This window comes from Battus philenor, unplaced genomic scaffold (assembly GCF_028537555.1).
Source record: "Battus philenor isolate CCGP_79_NKW_IND1 unplaced genomic scaffold, ilBatPhil1.0.hap1 SCAF_23, whole genome shotgun sequence".
Lineage (NCBI taxonomy): Eukaryota > Metazoa > Arthropoda > Insecta > Lepidoptera > Papilionidae > Battus > Battus philenor.
The window spans coordinates 3,323,241-3,340,663 of record NW_027181686.1 but is presented as its reverse complement, the minus strand read 5'-3'; the positions used below and the strand labels follow the sequence as shown (position 1 = coordinate 3,340,663).

General features: G+C 31.8%; 1 protein-coding gene across 3 annotated transcripts; it reads left to right on the top strand.

Moving 5' to 3' along the window:
• The first annotated feature begins 676 nt into the window (after positions 1–676).
• On the top strand, positions 677–17,409 carry Osbp (oxysterol binding protein). 3 transcript variants are annotated; one of them, XR_011107583.1, is made up of 16 exons: positions 677–902; positions 2,576–2,770; positions 3,192–3,468; positions 4,126–4,294; positions 7,839–7,960; positions 8,125–8,202; positions 8,958–9,074; positions 9,792–9,906; positions 10,091–10,277; positions 10,579–10,666; positions 10,865–11,038; positions 11,660–11,848; positions 12,978–13,120; positions 13,497–13,686; positions 14,485–14,710; positions 16,684–17,409. XR_011107583.1 is itself a non-coding variant. In XM_068767200.1 (15 exons), exons 1-15 carry the CDS (start codon positions 760–762, stop codon positions 14,644–14,646), a joined length of 2,343 nt encoding a protein of 780 aa, XP_068623301.1. In that variant the 5' UTR covers positions 677–759; the 3' UTR covers positions 14,647–17,409. The 3 variants fall into 3 exon arrangements, 2 of the variants coding, with proteins under 2 accessions (XP_068623301.1, XP_068623300.1); XM_068767200.1 differs by having other exon boundaries at positions 2,576–2,764; positions 14,485–17,409; XM_068767199.1 differs by having other exon boundaries at positions 14,485–17,409.
• Positions 17,410–17,423: the final 14 nt, after the last annotated feature.

The window sequence follows — 17,423 nt, the reverse complement described above, 5'->3', positions numbered from 1 at the left end:
AATTTTTTAATAAGTTTTAATAATTAAAGTGTTTTTGTATAACCTCAATCTTTTTAAAATTGTCTTAAATTTTAAAAGAGGTAAAAATATTATCTTACAAGGGCATAAAAGTCGTTTATGAATGAATGAATATATATTTCAATATTAAAATTACGAGTATGATATTTTATAAATATTTAATTACAGGACATTAACTAATAAACGGCACGATAATTGTTCACTTTTAAATAAATAGTCACTTTTTATACATCGATGTATCCTGCAAATTATATTATAGTCATAGTATTTTTCCTTCATTAAAAAACGTACGAAAAATTAGAAAATAAGTTCTTGGTTGAAAAACACTATTTAAATTATGAATAGCCACTTGTGTAGTCATTAATTTTACTTATTACCTTTTGCAGAATAGAAATTTGACCATATTTCTTCAAATGAATTCTTTTAATTTTTCATAATAGCCCTTATATAGTAGCTAGATCGTCATGCATATGATTCTCTGCAAATATTATAATGAAGGAATACAACTAAATAATTTAAAACTACACATTAATAAAGGAATATTAATTGCCATTAGAATAATCTAAATTAAGTTAATTTGTTCTGTATTGCAAAAGATACATATAAAACGTGGTAATTTAAAAACATTAGGCGGCAACCCTTCCAAATATCCTGACTTTCTGATTATGGTGGATGACAGACGTGGCTCGGTCGGTCGAAATATATTATGATTTGTATGTCTAAGTGAATTTAATATTTAAAATGTCGGAAGCTATCGTTCCCAAGGGTCAGCCAATACCTGGGGACCCTGAAAAGACAGGATGGCTCTTTAAATGGACTAATTATCTTAAAGGATATCAGCGAAGATGGTTCGTGTTGTCAAATGGACTATTGTCGTATTACAGGTATATTAAATTATTTTGCGTTTTAAATTCTTTCAAATCTTAGATAACGACGACATTAATGAAGTTATGTTATTGTAACATAGGACTTACTAGGAAATATTCCCAAACTTTATTACAGATGAATTATTTGAAATACACAAATTTCCTATTTTTAGCTAAAACTTTTTTTTGCATTCTATTAATTGCTCTCTATGGTAAAATAAAAATTGCATTCTTAATCAGAAAGTTTCCTTAATCAGCAAGTCTGGCCTATTCTTGCTTTTATCATTTAATTCCAAATGTTTAAATACTTATTAAAAAATATTTTACCATTGTTACAACTTCAAGCATAATTATTTCATAGTCATTGTAATTTTTAAAGAAAATCACTGTGTAATTAAGCACTACTAAAATTTAATTTTTTAATAATATATTAAGATATTCTTCATATTTTATATTTAATTATTTATATTAACATTTCTTAATTAGTTAATCAGTCATTTCTTAGTTAATATAAAAAAAATATTTCAAGTCCCTTTCAAAAGCTATGGTGATTATATAAGCATTATATTACCATTCCTGCAACTTGTAATGTGTAATTAAATCTATAAAAATCAATGGAACAATTTATAAATTAAATAGATATGATTTGTTACAAGCAATAATTTAAATAAAATGTAAATGTGCCTTAATATTGTCAGTCTTTTTAATTGGAAGATATATTGCACATAGTTTTTATTGAGTTGACCAGGGACATACATTTAATGCATATTATACTACTAGGCATTTCAATTGGTGTATCATAAATTTCTAGTCAGGAATCTTTTTAGTTAGTTTAAGGACTTCAAAGTTGATTGTTACACATGTAAAAGCTTTAACAGGTGAATGCATAAGCTCATCGAAAGCTTTGAAGATTTCGCATCTGTTTCCAATTATCCCTGAATAAAGATCACTTTGAAATATGTTACATTAATTTATTTATTTACAATAAAAAGTGAAATAACCCCTGGCAGTGCAGTCTGCTGAGACAAAAACCATAACAACTTTTAATGTAAAATAATCCGAATTTTGAAAATGTTTCTTGTAACTTCATTATTGTTGTATTAGTTATGATTTTTTAAACCATTGTTTTTTTTGAATAGGATGTACTATACATTAATTGACAGCAAATGATCTATACACATACTTTTGGTGACTTTCAAATGGACATTCGAAAAACAAACAAGTTTCTAATAGTAAAGAATAGACAAAGTAGTAAAATAAATCAGTCATATACAGAAACTACTGATAAAATCTAAGTTGTCAGAGTTGGATAACGACAACACTACAAAACAGAATATAGACAATCTTTATTTTCTTCTATGTGTACATCTTTGTTTTTTTCTACTCAATGTGCCAAACCATGTTTACTATACTTATGTCTTGGTGATTGCAGTGTAAAACTTTAATGACCCATATGGTACATATGATTGTATAGACATAAATGCTGGTCTGTACTCATATTTTCACTCATCACTATATTTGACTATATACTATATTTTATATTGTTTGTTTGACATATTTAAGTTCACTCTTGTTAATTATAATTAATTATAATACTTTTTCATTAACAATGATGTTTCTGACTTAATTTTGTACTGTTTGTCAAAAACTTTTCCAAATGTTTTTTAGTATAATTTCAATGTTTGTTTCAGAAATCAAGCAGAAATGGCACATACATGCCGTGGGACAATATCACTATTGGGTGCACTTATTCACACGGCTGACTCATGCACTTTTGTCATCAGTAATGGAGGCACGCAGACATTCCATATTCGAGCCCATGATGAAGTAGAGAGGCAGAGCTGGGTTACCGCATTGGAATTGGCTAAGGCAAAAGCTATGTTAGTGTTAGTTGGTAATTAGTGTTTTTGGGAAATTGGTGGGGGTTACTTTAACTCTCTACTTTTTACTGTAGTGTAATGTTACTTTAAAGTATTAACTAAACATCTTGCTATTTTAAATTATCTAATGTTAGTTTATTTATGCTAAAACAAAAATTTAAAGCTGTTACTTATAGCTTGTTATGCATATATTAATTTATATTGAGCTTACTGAATTTATTAAAATTTTGATCTGTAAGAACACTAACAGGGTACTTCCTTGAGATACCCTGATGAGCTGTCCTGTTACCATATATGTTTAGCATTGTTATCTGTAAATTTTCCTATTTATTCTTATAATGGATTTTCCAACAGCTTTATTGATTCTAAATTTTTCAACAACTAACTGATAAAATATTACATTATATCTTAATTGGTTTATTCATAGTCGTGCGCAAGAATCCGATGATGATGAAGATCAAATAGCTGCAGGACCTATGACAGTTGGTGGAGGTGAAGGAGGAGAGACAGAGGATGCTGGTGGCATAGCAAGAGAATTGGCTGCACGTTTTCATGACTTAAGGACTTGTTCGGAACTAGTAGCAAGACATGGAACAACACTCCAAAGGTCTCTAGTTGAATTAGAAGTACCTCCCAGTGACACAACCAAACAAGTTTCCGAAAGAGCAACACTTTTCAGAATATCATGCAATGCTATGATGAATGTAAGTAATTCCGAACTATTGTGTGAAACTAAAGTTTGTTTAAAACATGTGTGTTTCAGTTCACTTATTTTAGGGTATTAACCAATGTATTCTTTAACTCTTAACTGAATAGCAATAATGCCAATGTACAGCTAGTTGTTTACTGGACGCTTTATCCATGATTGCCGAAAAATTTTCTGTCAGACATCTAAAAACCTCACACTTGAATGAGTTCACAAAAGCTGACTTCACTGAATCCGGATTGAGATACTTCTGTGGTTATATATTAGTTATAAGATTATGAAGGTTATTCTAAGCTAGAATATTATGATTAGAGTTGTGATCAGCAGTAATAAAAATAAAAGTGGTATTTAGCCAAAAAAAATTTCATGAAGTTTATGTGACAAACAATACTTACACATAAAGAATTTAATTTTAAAACAAAATGTTTCAGCCTTTGAGTGAAAATATACAAATTTGGTACAAAAATTGATAAAAATTATGTTCTATTTTGTGATGACTGATAATGATATATATCTACATATATTGATTTAAATATATATATATTAAGTCAGTAACAGAAATATCTCAATAATCATTGTGCAAATTGAATCTATTTAATTGCAATTTTTGTTTGACATTTAGAGATGAAAAGGGCGGGAATTTTTTTTTCTTTAGGCGTGTTCGGAGTTCATGAGCGCGGCAGCCGCGTCTAGCGCTCGGATGAGTCGAGCCCTGCAACACGAACGGGAACAGAAAATGCGGCTTCAAGAAGTGGTGGAACAGTTAGCGAGGCAGCATGACAATTTGGAAAAAACCGTCACGGCACGGAGCACGCCGCACACAGGTTAGAGCAGTTCCTTTGATATATTAATTACAGTGGTGGTCGGTACTGACTGGTGTTTGGGTTTGAAAAATTTTTCACGTAAGTTGTTCTTAAAATTGAAATAATTAAACATCCAAACTTTTTTATAATTCAGGACATTATGATACTGACCATTCTGTGCTTATGGCATGTTGAAAGAATTACCTAAAATAATTTAGTAAATTAAGTAAATTTTAGTAAATTTAGGTAGTGGGAGCAGAATATGGAAGTAGTGTGTAAATCAGTTGGTCGCTAAGGTTTTAGTAGCGTAGCCTACTGCGTCTGAGCACAAGGTGCGTAGACGACCTTGTGAAGGTTGTAGAAATACGCTGGAAGCAGGCCACTTCCAATCGGCCGTCATGGAAACCTGTAACTTTACCTTATGTTTAGTACTGGTCTCTATTCATTATTATTCTTTTCATCATTATTATTCTATATTCTTATTCATTGCTTTTAGACAAAACAACATCAAGTACATATAAAAGGCTCTATATTTCTTTGTAAACACGCCATTAATAGAAAAATATTCTTTACATCAATGTCATCAATACATAAAAAATTTCCGCCAGACTCATCACAGACATCGTGAAATAAAGCTTAAAGACTTGAAATTTGGCAAGAGTAATTTTTTTCATCGAGTAAAATTGAGCTGAGGTAGCAAGGATAGGAAGCTAAGAGACGACCTACGGAATTTTACAAAATTCTACGTAAACGTAAAAAAAAACGTAAATTTTAATTCATAATTTCACACATATTAAAAATAATGTAAAATTTTATAAACATTTGAAAGTATTTAGTGCACGTATAAATCTGCCCGACCAATATTTTTGAATATTGTACAAGTTAAATATAAAATTTAAGGATCTTAGCAACGATTTGCTTGATTAGAGGTCAACTGATGTCATTGCTTTCGAGATCACGAAATTAAAGCATGATAATTCAATTAGTCGAGTTTAAATCGACCGATGCTGTGATTGTTATTATATTATTTATAAACCTGCAGTTTATAAGCGGGGGGGGGGGGGGGGTCAGGCCTAGGCCAGGGTTTCATTGCACACGGGCGCTACACGAATTAGAGCCGTCCCTTAAAATATTTACTATAATTTTGTGTACTAGTTCAAAAATTGATTATAATCTTAGGCCTTGTAAGTGTTCTGTTTTGAAACGCCGATAAGCAACCGTAAACGCGGATGCAATGTTAGAAATGTATAGGCGTATCTATAAAATGTTATAATAATGCGTCTGCTAGTTATTACAAAATATTGATTTCATGAAAATAATTATTTTCTCCATTCCACAAAACTTACTAGTAGTATTTATTACCTAATCAAACGTATTTTTGTATTTATTTCATTTTTATCTGTAAGCGTAACTAAAAGTCGTGAAACTTAAATCTATATAATTTGACTATTTGAAATTGTAGGTTAACATATTTTATTGGTAGGTTCCTTTTTTTAATGCTAATGCTAACTATGTATCTTTATAATGTTTTATTTCATGAAGTTTTTTTTCTTTCATAGGTCTTGTCATTAAAACCAAAAGTATTGATAACCAACACGTTATTACTTTTTAAAGTATGCTACTATTAAAACATACCAATTTTTTACCACTATCCATTAAATTTGTAATACATTATTCACGACAAAGTACGAATATTATCGCGTGAAACGAAACGCACGCGAAGTGGTTTGATGGTGACATGGTGACGGAAATCAAATCAGTCATAAATAGCTGGGCGATTTACAAAAACCTATAGCCTTGTTTTGTTATTGACAAAATAAATTTATAGTTCTACAGCCGATTGTGCAATAAACGAAAATGTGTATTAAATGTTAAAGTGAAGAGTGACGTCGGTACGTACTAATAAACTTGTATGACAAATATATTTTTCTAATTATTTTTATGATTTCAAGGTTGTTACAGTGTTCAAAACTATCGTAATAATTGATGTTTCATCGTTGTTACGTATTCGTTTATTTAATTAACGTCCGTATGGTTCGAAGTCTACGTTTTGGCAGTTTCGGTATCCGATGGTATGATAGGAGTATATGTATTTTGTGCGTCTATAGTGATCTTGGCCTTGTGTAAGTTATACGCGAATTAATAGTGAATTTTACATAGTAAAGTTCCATTTACTATATATTATGTATGGTAAGTGAATCAAGTAGATGCAATAAAATTGCACTTTCTTGAAATTATAAGTCTAACATTTTGTAAGGAAGTCCTGTACTGCTTAAAAGTTTTCCGTAACTTTCCACGCAGGATAATTATATTACATAGTAGGATATTTTTCTGTAAAGAAATAAAACAATTGTAAAGAGTTTATTGTACAGTGACAAAGAAGTAAGCAATAGCACAGTTGTTGCTAATCATTGCTATAAATTTTGTTGACACATTATTTCACAAGAGTAAAGGTGTACAAACAAAAGAAAGCTATGTTCTGATTTATGTCAACATTATTTTAAGAACCATCTATTTAAAAATTAATATGTATGTTCGATTTACAAAATTAATGTAAAAGATTGAATTTCAGATTAACCTGGTCAAGATATGAGTTATTATTTTTATGAATGGATTACTTATATTTACAATAAATTTTATCCATCAAGAAGTAACCAAAGTGATACCATGTTTAATTCTTATGTATATAGCTATAGATAGTTAATTTACATATGTTGGTACTGTATTTGATATATTCAAGAATTAAAGTAATTATTTTTTTTACCGCAGACTTAATGTAGATTGAATATAAATTTGATTACTACTCAACTAATTTCAGTCTATGTGTTGTAACGCGTATACAATCTTCAAGTATTATTTGATTTATTAAGGCATATTTTGATTACAATGTTCCTTTCAAAATATGTTTTAAATTTGGTTGATGTTAAGATGTTTTAAGTTTTGCTTAGTCTTTAAAAATAGTACTATTTGAACTATACAAATGGTTATTTATCATTAACAGTAGTTTAAAACAGATATTTTTTTAAATTAAAAAAGGTTTTATACCTTCAAAACTATTTAGGCAAAGATTTTTAAAATGTGTTTATGAACAAATATACAATACACCCAGCAATAAACACCCAACTGGCAATAAAATACATCATAGAACAACCCTTGATTGCCCATAACATTAACCCTTTGTGTACTAAGACATCTGAGAGACATCATTAATTTTTTCTCTAGGAGCGGATGTGTTTAAGATATCAAACCAAAAATTAAACTCTTGGGTACATTGGATGTCAGAGAGACATCAATTACATGTTTTTTCCTAGTAGCGGATAATGTTATTTGAGGTTGGGCACAATTCTGTCCATTTCAATGTAACTTGTATTGGTCATGATAGAAAGAGCAATTATAGTATTTCTGTAAACATAATTTGTGATACACTGTCCCATTATGTCAAATACACCACATGCAAGTATTTTTTCAATTAAATCAGTACCCAAGGGGTTAATTACCTCAATTTTACTGATTTATAGTAGATTGTTTTATTCTTAAAACATGTTAAAAAATGTCTAATCTACAGGTGGGAATAGTACAAGTCAAGGAAATGAAACTGAGGATGAGGACCATGAGTTCTTTGATGCAATGGAAGAGGGTGTCCCTGCTGCAATGGATGACAAGACATCATTTGTAATTAAAGTGCCTGTATGTGTTTTACAATTTGTAATTAAATAGCTCATTATAACCAATATGCTTCCTACAAATTCAGTATGCATTGTGATTAACTGCATGTATATTTACTGATATTAGATTTTTCCCTTCTTAAACACCTTTGTACACACATTAGAAACTCATTGTTCAAATTGCAGGTAAATAGGAAAAATAAAGTTAAAAGTGGGGAAAGCTCTGATGAATCTGAGGGTGAAACAGTCACAGAAACACAACAGGTCAGTTCTCATGATTGCAAAATATTTTATGAAAATGTTAAATTGGGTGTTACTTGATTTTTAATGCTTATGAACTCAAAAGGAATGAATATTGTACTGTTGTGTTAGAAAATTGTAATTGTCATGAGGTAGAAAATGTAAAAATTAAAAGCCACACTGGTAATGTAAATTGCTTTTTTGTAATGTACTTAAATTATTATATTTACCACTATAAACATAGTGTTTAGAACATACCACCGATTTGCAAGCTCATGGTAAGACTTCCATCTACAAGGTAGACAGGTCTTGTTAAGGTTGTTGGAAGAAGCTGGATACTGACCGCATCCAACCAGTTCCATTAGGAATTTATGGAGGATGCATATATCCAAGAGTGAACGGCTATAATTATGATATCAGTTGGTTTATATTCTCAGCAAATATTTTTAGTTTCATAGCAATTTTGTATGAGAGTTATAATAAAGCATTTTTATTTCAAGTAATTTGTTACATTTGTTTAAATTGTTAATAATTTTAATTATATAATTTGTTAGATAGATGTGGTATGTCCTGGATCCCATACAAAGTATATAAGAGATAACTACAAAATTTAATGAAATTACACTGATTATGTATGGCTTATGTGTTGATCCATTTATGACAAATTCCATTAATAAAACTGGCATAGTGTTAAAATGTGAAATCATTAAAATGTGATCATAGAACCAATGTGCGCTAACTGCCGTGTTTTTAATGTGTAATTGTACATTTTTTTGTAGGTAATATTTGTAGAAGATAAGGAACGCGCCGAAATTATGGGAGGCACGGAAGCAAACGCTAACAATGACACAACTGTCAAACAACCAGACAATAAGGAACAAAACATAGTAGTATGGGTAAGTCAGTGAATTTTTTGATATTTATAATATTGGTTAATCATTAAGAGTTTGGATATTTGGTGCTGTAGATATAATAGATTTAAAGTGGTGAATGTATAGCTAGAACATTACTCTATTCAACTAATGAATAGTGTAAACCTTATCCAAAAATCAATGGTTTTAGATATTATAAAAAGCATAATGTTAATATAGTAAGAAAAAGGGTTTTCGAAATTTGGATTACTATGTATAAAGATTAATATTTAAAATTGTTAACCATCTGTCCCTGCAAACTTCATACAGCCAGAAGTTATATTAGTCTGTCTCATTATTTCTCAGGAAAATATGTTGTGAAATAAGCATCTGATTATGTAATTTGGTTATTAAGCTTAAATTATTTAAGAAATAGTCTGCCATCCTGTGTCCAACTTGTCTTGTCTATTGGGACCGGTTTTTGTGACCAACTGACACTGTGCTCATTTTGCGTCTAGGTTAGCTGCATTCAAGCTAACTCAATTCGAGAAATTCAGGTAGACCCTTCATGATGGCCAGCGATCTCGGGGAGGCACCTCTCAAATAGATAGCCCTTCAGGATGTTACCCCCAAGGATGCTACACAATCAATTATTACTTAGGATTAAAAAATTTCATTTAACCACATTGTAAACAATTTAAAGTAATTGTTATAATGGCAACAAAATCATATAGACTATGTTTCTCTGTTTGATTGTTCCAGCCTCATGTCTCACAAGTTCCGGGAAGCATGGTGGAAGGCCATCCGCGCCGTTTACGAGTGCCTGACAAACCCAACTATCCACTTAGTCTATGGTCTATAATGAAAAATTGTATAGGTTAGTATCAAAACAATTACTTTTATATACTACTATGAAATGGGAAAAATTGTTCTAAATATGGTCTCTAACAATATTTACCTATGTGCAATAAAACATTAAAAATTTCTATTTAAATAAGTTTCAATATTAAAAAGCCCATACATGTTTTTTTAAAAACTTTATTTTGTTTTATCTTTTACAGGTAAGGAATTATCTAAGATTCCAATCCCCGTAAACTTCAGTGAGCCTCTGTCTATGCTTCAGAGGCTCACGGAGGATTATGAATACTCTTCAATACTTGACCAGGCGGCTATGTTCACGGATCCGGCTCAGCAGCTTGCATATGTTGCAGCTTTCACCGTCTCCTCCTATGCTACCACAGCTTGCAGGTTATTTTTCTTATATGCCTTTAGTGTGACTTCTCATATACCGTTAGAATTCTATATTAGTGTATAGTACCCCTCATGAATACTGATTTTTTTAATATGAATTTAAAGACTTGTGTTAAACTCTCATAGAGAACCATTATACCATTCTGCTACACATAAATATTGTCCATTTTTTACCTTATTTCTAATTTAGTTTATGCTTATTTCCTTATAATTTCTAGTGTAATTTATTCTAAATTATTATCATAACTTTGTAGTAAAAACTGCAAGTGAACCTTAATAAATAAAACAATATTTTCAGAACAAACAAACCATTTAACCCATTACTTGGTGAAACTTACGAATGCGACAGAATGGCGGATTTAGGTTGGAGGGCGATATCAGAACAGGTATTTTACCAAATTTTTAATTTATTAAGAAAAGTAGAGAAAGTATTTAAAAAAAAAAAGTTGCTATCAGCAGAATGTTATTACTGTAATAACATTAGATATCTGTAATAATATTATATCATTAACTGAAAATAATATTTTATTCATTAATTATATTGCTTGCTTGAACATGCATCAATTACTTTGGGTATTTGTCAGGTGTCACATCATCCGCCAATGGTGGCACAGTTCTGCGAGGGCCAGTCGGGTTGGCAGTGCTGGCAGGAGTTCACGATGACCACTAAGTTCCGCGGCAAGTACCTGCAGGTGATACCGCTGGGTGGCGCCTCCGCAATGTTCCTCAACTCCGGCAATAAATATACTTGGAGGAAGGTGAGATTGTCAAGTAGCCAGAATATAAAATTGAAAGACAAAACATACACTCACACAAACACACTTCATATCATAAGCCCCACAAAGGCCGGCACTAGCACACTGTACACCCACTGGATTTTTATAATAATATGATATCAATTAATGACCGCCACAATTACAACTAAGAAAGAGAAAACAGTATAAAAAACAGTTTGAATAAGAAGTTACTCATATATCTTGACACAGTCACCTGTGTATCAAGATTAATGCATCATTATTTCGGCCTTAGGATTTCCTCTGCTGAACATAGGCCTTCCTCAAAGATTTACAATAGAACTGCTCAAAAGCAGCCAGCCAACCTACTGCATTCTACAAAGTCTTTCTCAAGGTAATTGGCCATGTTGGAGATGGATCTCTTGCTGATCTGGGACAAGACATTCATCAGCAAGCACTGTAGTAGTATATAGTTATATAATTCAGTAGACGCTGTAAGAACTGGCTAAAGGATAAAAAATATTCAGAAGGCTCTCCCAAACATATTCAAAGTAAAAAAACTGCAGTCTCCAACCCACGTGCCAAGCATGGCTGAAATTGAACATACCGCTCTTATGATAGATACATGAAAAAATTAAATTTCAGGTGACAACAACGGTGCACAACATTATCGTTGGAAAGTTGTGGGTTGACAATCACGGCGACATGGACATTATCGGGGAGTCCGGTCCGGCAGCGGGATACGTGGCGCACCTCAAGTATTTGCCCTACGGTTATTTCAGTAAAGACACACAGCGGAAAGTCACTGGTGTTATCAAGGATCCTCAAGGAGTGGTGAGATATATTATTTCATAGTAGGGAAGCGTTGCCGACTGTTGTGCTTTTTTCTATTTACGATAGGCTGGTTTTTCAAAAATATATTCTACATTTATTTACACAGTAGATATATTCCTTAGAAAAGCGAGCAAAAAAAGTTGTCAAAAAAAATAAAAAATAAATTTGAGGACATTTTTTACAACTTAAAAAGACATGTAAGATATAGAAACTATCATCACAAAAACCATCTCAATATGTAATAATGAAATCCACATCACATAAGTATTTATAAAGAGAAAACAATTAATTTTTTGTTACTAAAAAAATGTGTCCAATGAAAATTCAATCCCCACATACAAAATATATAAAAATACAAATTGAGTAGTAATAGTTCACTGGAAGAAGACTAAAACTTGTGATCGTAAGTCACAAGGTCTTTTCCCGGTATAAAATCTTGTATAATTCACACTTTTTTATATTACCATACAGCAATTACTAACCCTCTTGCCAAGCATGGTAATCATGCTATATACCCCCATAGATATCTGGGGGAGGCTTATGCTTTATAGTGAAGTCTAAAGGTGAACGACGACAACAAATTAAATTTAAAAATCAATGTTGCAACTATTCAAAGCTGTTTGAAATATGCACTCTGATTGAGTGCATATTTAGTATGGACTGTACTAAAAATAATATTAAATAGAAACTTCAATACAAACTTCACCTAAAATTAAAAAAAAATATATATGGTATCTTCTCTTATTGAGGAGCCACATTATTTAAAAAATAAGTTGCTGCAATAAACATCAGGATTTAATTTTATATTCAATTTTTTTAAAAATATTACCTTATACTAGAGCGCTCAGTGATTTATTATAATAGATTTAGAATGATATTAATATCATTCTAAAACCAATATATTATTAATTGAGAAATTAATTTTGTTTTGGAACGGCAGTAATTAACAAGTTTGAAAACCCCAAGGTATTATCACTTTTATTTTATATATTGGAAATTGTCTACACTTGGAATACATTGTCGTGAAATAAATAACTTTATTATAATCGCATCGTAAATCATAATAAAAATTATTTAACAAACAGTTTTATTATACGAATTGTTGTATAACTCGCGTGTTCTTTTCCAGCCGCGCTACGTGCTGCAGGGGCACTGGGACAGCCGCGTGGAGGTGGCGGCGGTGACGAGCGCCTCAGCCGATAACACTGTATGCAAGACGGGCAAATTCACCGTCGCCTGGCAGCGCGTACCTGCGCCCCCTGACTCGGACAAGTCAGTGTCATCAGATAATATGCTCTACAATTAATTAATATTTTTATTGTTTATACAAGTGACTAACTGAGGGGAATAATGAGCCACCTATTATCATTTTTTTAAGATATTACCTGCTTACAGACATTAATATTCTCTGCATGTATCATTACTGACAGATAATATTTTAAGAAGCTCAATTACTGAACTTGCATAATTGTTATACAGACATATTCCATATTCATTACAATGCAAATTTTCGTACTTAGATGTGATCTTGTTATATTGTGGAGTTTCAGGAATATGATAGAAATGTAACGAAAGGTTGTCCACTGGAATTGGCTAAATTTGAAATGTGGGCTATGAAAAAAAAAAAGTCTGGATACTTTTGTTATAGATGGTACAACTTCACGGTGCTGGCGGCGCAGCTGAACGAGCCGGAGGAGGGCGTGGCGCCTACGGACTCTCGGCGTCGCCCCGACCAGCGCCTCATGGAGCAGGGTCTGTGGGACGATGCCAACGCGGAAAAGCTGCGCCTCGAAGAAAAGCAGCGTGCCGCACGCCGCGAGCTTGAGGCCGCCGCTGAGGTGCGCAAAACACTCCACACACAGCATTCTTAAAATTTATATAATTTTAATTATAAAAAAAACTTATAGAAACTTCAGAACTAGCCTTATCAATTCCAAACTAGTTGATTAATAAATAACCAATGTAGAGTTTTCGTTCCTCTGATAGCGAACAGACAAGTACTTGGCGTTAATGACTTCATTTACAATTTAGATTAAAACCTATAAGCAAAAACAGACTAAATGACATTTAGAATACAGAAGTATATAAAGACTTGAATATCTTGACAAATAATGTATGTTGTGTGTTTATTTAATTCACACATTACTAGTATGTAGCGCAAGACATGGCCACAGGTTATACAGACTACTGTTTTAAAGTCGTCAAAACACTCTGGATGCAGGTTGCTTCCAACCAGTCCAATGGGAAATTGAAGAGAAGGCCTTATGTACAGCTGTGGACGTCTTGTGGTTAAAAGATGACAATAGTTAGAAATTTGTTTTGTTTTAAACTGATCAAATATGAACATTGAAGTTGCAGATATGCCATCTTCACAGCAAAAAATTCATTAAAATTGTTTCAAATATTATTAATTATTAAAAGTATATTGACTTAATAATTCGTCCATAATAATAACCTGAATGGGAATGAAGTAATTTATTAATTTAATGCTTTGCATTATTTTAAAAAAATATGTACGTCTGAGTTTGTTATGCTGTTCTTAGGTCTGAGGAATTTCACCTGAGTATGTGGTAGCGTCAACTTGAGTTGTAATCTCGATAATGTATATTGAATAATTTGTTAATTTGTATGTGCAGGCGGCAGCAGCGAGCGGAGCTCCAGCACCGGCGCCTCCGCGGCCACTATGGTTTACGCGTGCCGCTGCCCCTGGACAGCCGCACCTGCGTCACCTCTACAACCATCGTTACTGGGAGTGCAAGCAGCGAGCTGACTGGGCAGACTGCCCCGACATCTTTTAACCGAGTTGTCGCGCACGCAGTCAGCCGCACCAGCTTAGCGCCATGACTATTCCTGCAAACACTGGTATTTCATCATCATCATATCAGCCGACATACGCCCACTTAAAGGCATAGGTCTCCATAAAAATCGCCACAATGACCGATCTTGCGCTGCCCACAGCGATTTAGTATTCTTTAATTTGTCTTTATTCCTTATACACTTCAGAAATCGAACACTGAAATCATTAGATAAATATTTATTATACTGTTATTTATTATATTATGACACGGATTAAAAAAAATCCACTGATGAAAAGATCAAATAGAACTCATCTAATAACATCTCATAACTTACATATTACCTTACATTTGTTAACCTTTTGGGCTCTAAATACCTGTGGCAGAAATAATATTTAGTCCGTATTTAAGTCGCGAACAGTTATAAATTGTAGTAATCTTTTTGCATGGGGTTATTCAAATAATTACAGTGTTATTTTAAATTATTGTCAATTAATATTTAACAATAAAATTTTCTTATAATAAATTCTCTCCGCAAGGCAATAAAAGAACCAAAGAAAATTTATTGGATATTGGTCGAAATTTTCAAATTCAATATATCTTTATATAAGTAGGCGTTTATGTGCACTCACGTATAAATTACTTTAACATTATGAGTAGTAAGCTATCACCGGCTCGGAATGCTGATCTGCTGAGAAGAGCCAGTGAGAATCTCAGTTGCTCGTAAAAGTCTACAGCCGCATAAGTGTCCACTCCAATGGTTTTTAGTCATTGTATGTCTGCGTCCATCGCCAAACGTGTATAAGCGTCCATAGAGCCCAAAAGGTCAAAGGCAATTCTGATATTTTTCTGCACAAAGTCAGCCTGGAAACAAATTTTTTATTTAGTCTACAAACAATTTCTTGTTTCAATGCAATAATATATTTTAAATTTACACAGCAAATAATCAATTAATTTTGTAAAATTGGTGTTATTTATTTAATAATTGAATAATTGTTCCTTCATATTTTTGAATCTCATTTAAGTATTCAATACCCAAGCTATAATTAAAAGTTTATTATTTATAGTGGATATAGAATGATTTATTATTAAATATATTCCTTATTTTATTGTTAACTAAGTACTCTATCTGGTGTTTTAGTAAAATGATATACAATTGTGCATTATGTTATGTTGTCATGGAGCAGTCTGGGTCGGCAGTTGTTTCCAGTCTGACTTAGTCGTCAGGCGACACCAGTTAAACTAATAATATTTCGCATTATTCCCTCTTCATTACTGTACAGCCTGTGAAATATTTTTTCTTATATTTTTAGGGCAATAACAAGTTTCTTTACGCGTTTATACAAGATGTTTGTTTGTAAAGATATTTTCGTGAGCATCTGCAATCGTGTATATACATATTAATCATGTAAATAATCATTTATTTTGGGTATTCATTCCAGCAAGTTTTGTGATGGTTTGCCTATTTATTGTTATATTATCTAAATTCTATTAACATTTTGCTGTAATCCAAATACTACGCTAGCGAACCTTTCTTAAAGCAAGTAGTTATAGGTTTCTTATAAGCGAAAATGATTCTAAATTTCAATGTAATGACAGATATGCAAATTTATTAATTATTAATTGCCATGGTTATTGAATAAGATCCAAATAAAACCGGGAAAATTAATTTAAATTTGTTGACTGATGTAGAATCAATTTAAGAAGACAGGGCCGAGTACGGCCTAAATTAAGCAGACCTTTCGAACTCGCGGCTATTCCAAATTTGTCTACCTTTAACTAGTAACAACGAATATTCGATATAATCAAGCGTAAACTCGCAAATAAAGATAATATGCTTCTTTAGACTTACATTGTACATATAAAGATTTTATGGGGTTTTTTTAACGATGATACACTCTTCAGTGCATATTAAATGAATATCTTTCCTTTTAAAAAAATTGGTTAGAATGCACAGAAGGCAAGTGTAGAATATAATTTGATGAGATTTAATTACAAAATATTGTAATTTTAAATTATAGAACTCTTAATGTTTATCAGGTGCTGTTAACTTCGTAAAGTTTGAAGCTTATTCTAATGTGATTGTAAAGAAAATCTGCCCGGCGATAAAGATGTTTAATAATTCTAAAATATTTACTTACGAGAAAACATGTGCTGGAAAAATCACACAGGTTTGTTTGTGACGTCTTATTCCAGGGTACAATTTCTCACTGGTATTTAAATTTATTTCCATTATGATGTTCCTTAATTGATTTATCTTATAAACATAATGGATCAACTAAAACTAAAAGAATATATAAGGATTTATTTAACAAGGTTTTTATAATACAACTCACATAGTTATTATGTTTTATGTGTAACTGTTGAATCAATTTAAAACTGCGAAGAGGAAAACAATGACATGTGCGAGTCGACGTCCGTTATGGCAATAAACATGTTAGAGCTCTCTCGCTGCACAATTAAAACAAAATTTGCCCTCGGGGAGTATGAAACTTTATTATAAGTGTCACAACAGACAAGTTAATATCAAAGTGTTTTTTGTTATATTAAAGAATATTGCAGCTTAAATGCAGACTGCACTTAGATATCGGCTTGTAGAGGTCTGGACTATTTTTTAAGATGTATAACAAATTGTACATTTTCAAGTGTATGTAAGATAATTTGTTAATATTTTTATTAATAATAGAAGGAAGTTTGAATATGAGCCGTAACACCTGTATAATGTTGATTATGAGAATAAAATATGTCGGAGATTCTGCAGTTTCACTTATTAATGTCAC